Here is a 4,022-nt window from a genome sequence, read left to right as displayed (position 1 = left end):
TACCGGAAATTTCAAAAAATGAAATTTCCGAGAAGGCATCCGAAAATTTCAAATTTCCGGTATTGATTTTGAACTACCGGAAATTTCAATCCTCTTGAAATTTCCGGTAAAAACTTTTTTTCAGAAAAACTCAATTTTCCAGATTTTTCAAGTGTAGGGTACAACTGTTTTGATTTAAAGTTATTTTGGGTATTTCACTCAAAAAATATTAAATTGGGGGGTACAAGTTTAAATGGGGGGTACAAAAGCTAACTTTCTTAGTTTATAGAGGGGTGTTAGTTCAAGATTTTAGTCCTGAACAAGTAATTGTGGTGGTAATGAATGTATTCAACATCTGTTTATTGAGTGTATTTTTTATATAAATGTGTGGAGTGAAATTTTGATTTGGTTGGGTATGCACAAGCTTTCACTCAATAGTCTTGATCAAGTAATTTTATTGTGTTTGGCTGACGTGTGTTTGATCTATTTGAAAGTCTAGCAGTAACATAAATTTTAATCAACAAAAAGATAACACAACATAAATTTTTAGAGGATAAATTTTTTTTTTATCTTTTAACGTAAATTAAAATTAAATAACACGACTTTGATTACCATCTTCATCAATGGAATTCACAACCTGTTAGGTTATTTTGATTGCGTTGCAATTGTTGTTTATGCATGATTCGTTGAATACTTTGTAATTTTTTTCTCTCATTCATGACATTCCATGTTGTAAAGTGATAATATATTTGTATTCGACTTTTGCAAATAAAAATAAAAACTCACGGTCCTTGTAACTTATCGTTTGACCTTTAATCAATCAAAAATATATTTTTAATTAAAATATTACTGAAAATTGAAGAAAAAAATAAAAATTGAGTAATACAAACTATTCATCCGGACTTAAATATAAGAAAAAAATATGTTTTATCAAAATTTGAGTCATACACTTAACTTTGTATTTACATTTATGACTAGAGGAAATAGTTTGTATTGTTCAACTCTATATTTATTTTTAATTTTCATCCAAAACTGTTTATTTTTTTAGAAATGTGTGGTGGGTAAAGTTGCTTCATTGATTAAACAGGGTAGTAATACAAACAGAATCCTTTTTATTTTGAAGCTTTCTATTGTTTCCTAATGTATAAAACTATAATGGTTGAAATATTTCCAGCTTTAAACATCACACAGTACTTCTCAATGAAGAATAAGACACATGGTGTAATTAGTGTTGCATTGTTTTTTATCAAATCTTTTTAGCAAAGAAACTCACAACTAATACAGCTGAGGTATAATAGGCCCTTGCAATGATCCTTTTCTCCATACAATATCCAAAAAGAGCAGACCCTTTGACAAAGGATTCCAACATAAACTGGTTGACTGAAATTATCATTTAACCATTCAAAAGTTCTTTCTCACTGAAAATCCGGCCAGCCAACAGGAAGCTCAGGCTGGCCGCATGGTCCGATCCAATTGGCCAGTCAAGCTAATGCTGATAAGGATACATAAATCCTATTCCAACTAAAAGAATGAAAGAAAAAGAAAACGTGTTTGAGATCATCAAGTAAATAAAGATCTTCATGTTTGAATTACCTTGTCTAATGTTCAAAATATCTTATAAGTTACAATCAATCTAATATTAAGATAGCTTTTGAAGGAAAAAACTTCCAATAAATTAATACAATTCAAGCATGCTTCAATCTAATGAAAATCATCTGTTTAACATGTATCATTCCAATCGACTTCAAACATTACATTGATGGTCTATCATTCAACACAGTGCATAAGTGCACTCCATATTGAGTATGCAAAGTGAATGTAGTGATAAGTAGATCAATAAACAAAAATTGATTTCATCTCATACCTTCTTTAGGAACACAATTTCTAAATCAACAGATAGCCTGTTCAAAATCTTCTCCCTAAAACATTTCATTAGAAGGAACTGTAATCAATAATCAACAGCATAGAGCCACAAATTAGTAGGAGGTGCTGACTTGAACTGCCAATAGCTGCCACAAATCATTTCGTAAAGCTTCTCTTCGAAGCTAACATATAATGGTAATAATATCCTAAAATAGTCATAAAATTTACTTGATAAACAATAGTTCAAGCCCTAAAAACTTCCCTATCATTTTAATATCCAGTACTCAGAAATAATGCAGAAGAATAAATATGGTGGATCCATATAAATTTTGCAATAACTAAATCGGACACAAACTACAGGAAAACATGTTCCTGGTTGAGGGTATACCTGATGTTGGTGGTATACCATCAGCTTGTAGATGTTAAAGTTGATCAGTCTGAAATCGCTTATTAAGAGGGATCATAACAAATACCACATGAACGCTTAGAAACCCTAGCAATAAAAGAATGCCTATCATCAAGCCTGTGTAGGTGTGTTACATCTTCCATCTAATGAAAATTTTCAACAGCCAAATACTTTACAAACATGATATGTTAAGGTTATCCTTTGCAATCTTATCTTCTACATTCATCTTTTCCCGATATAACTTCAATACCTGAGAAGCTTCCTCCACTTCAAAACATTCCACATACTTTTTCATGAACAGTTTCTCAGACATAAAAAACTGCGTAGTCAAGCTAGCATTCTCGCTCATCAAACCTTTGGATAGAAGATAGCGGACAACCAAAGCCCTCGGAATGACCCTGTTCTCCAAACTATAAGCAAAAATCCCTGGCCGCATAACAAGATAACTATCATCCCAACCTAATTGGTTAACCCAAAATTCCATCACTCTATTAATTTTATCAATTGATACCAACATACATTTAGGTTGCCTCGAAACCATTTCCTTAATGGTTTCCTCAGACCAACCCCACTTCTTATATGCATCAATTTTCTCATTCCACTTAGATTTGCTTATACATCTCATGGCAAGCAATGCATCAGCAAAGTATGATTTAGAAGGATCAAAACCCATGATTTTCAATTCCTGCAAAGTCTTCTCTAACTCAAAAGGATTAGAACATATAACATTAGCTCTACTACGAATAATTCTGAAAATGCTGGGATTTGCAACACCATGATTAACCAATAATTTAACATTCTCAGTTACAAATTTGCTAGAAAGCAAAGAAGGACATGAAATTATGGAAGCAATTGCATTTTGATCGGAGCATAGGAACTTGGATATCGAATTATAAGTAGGGATAACACGATCATCCAAGCTTAATTTCATGAACCTAGGACTACCACTAACCATGCGAACAATGTCAGAGGGAGAAGCACCTTTGGAGAGTAAAAATTGAAACTTTGGCAAAACCCTTTTGTGGGTATCGCAGTTAAGAAGCCATGGTTCTCTTTTAATGATGTTTTGCATGTCTGTGTCAGTGAAACCGTGGGTTGTGAAAAAGTTGAGAACTGAATCGGGTTTTTGAGAGGAGTTGAAACGAACCTGTTTGGAAGCTTTGAGTGCGAATTCTGGTGAGAAGTTGAATTTGTTGATGAAGTAGGAAACGGCGAAGGAGTTTGAAGTTGCGGTGGTGGTGAGGAACTTGAGAGAAAATGGGAAGGGGAAATGGGAGAGTGTTGTTGAAATGGCGAAAGCATTGAGGGAGAGAGAGAATTTGAACATGGTAAATCGCTGTTTGTTTGTTGGGTTTAACCTGGGACAGATTTTAATATTGGAAGAAGAGGTATATAAGTTTTATTTTATTTTAATAAAAGGGTGGATGTGAGTAACTTTGACAAAATTAGGTACGTAATTCAAATATCCGTAATTTCAAAAATCTATTTGACTGAATTTACAAAGTCCAAAATAAATTTGTTGGTTTAGTCCAAAATATATGATAGTATTTTGAAAATTTTACTATGTACCCCATAATTTGTCCTATACCTCCAAAAAGTTTTAAAATGTCAAAAACATCTTAATTTTTTTTTTTTTTACTATTTTACATAATTTAAACTTAAATTTTTTTTCTCACCATTTATCATTTGCAGAGCTGTAAAAAAGATTTTCGGTAGGCCCAAGTTTTTCGGTAACTGCCGAAAAACATTTTTGAAAAATTCTCGTACACAGACT

The 4,022-nt window shown here is 32.4% G+C and overlaps 1 protein-coding gene across 1 annotated transcript; it reads right to left on the bottom strand.

The window, feature by feature from the left end:
• Positions 1-1,654: 1,654 nt before the first annotated feature.
• On the bottom strand, positions 1,655-3,624 carry LOC140920598 (transcription termination factor MTERF15, mitochondrial-like). Its single transcript, XM_073369335.1, has one exon. The coding sequence runs from the start codon at positions 3,573-3,575 to the stop codon at positions 2,421-2,423; it is 1,155 nt and encodes a 384-aa protein (XP_073225436.1). The 5' UTR covers positions 3,576-3,624; the 3' UTR covers positions 1,655-2,420.
• Between the last annotated feature and the right edge of the window lie 398 nt (positions 3,625-4,022).

This window comes from Cicer arietinum, chromosome 1 (genome assembly GCF_000331145.2).
Source record: "Cicer arietinum cultivar CDC Frontier isolate Library 1 chromosome 1, Cicar.CDCFrontier_v2.0, whole genome shotgun sequence".
Classification (NCBI taxonomy): Eukaryota; Viridiplantae; Streptophyta; class Magnoliopsida; order Fabales; family Fabaceae; genus Cicer; species Cicer arietinum.
The sequence above is the reverse complement of the archived record's forward strand: the minus strand, read 5'-3'. Positions and strand labels throughout refer to the sequence as shown.

Bases quoted from the DNA above. Each gene is read 5' to 3' on its own strand.
- LOC140920598 (XM_073369335.1), bottom strand. From the start codon at position 3,575: ATGTTCAAATTCTCTCTCTCCCTCAATGCTTTCGCCATTTCAACAACA.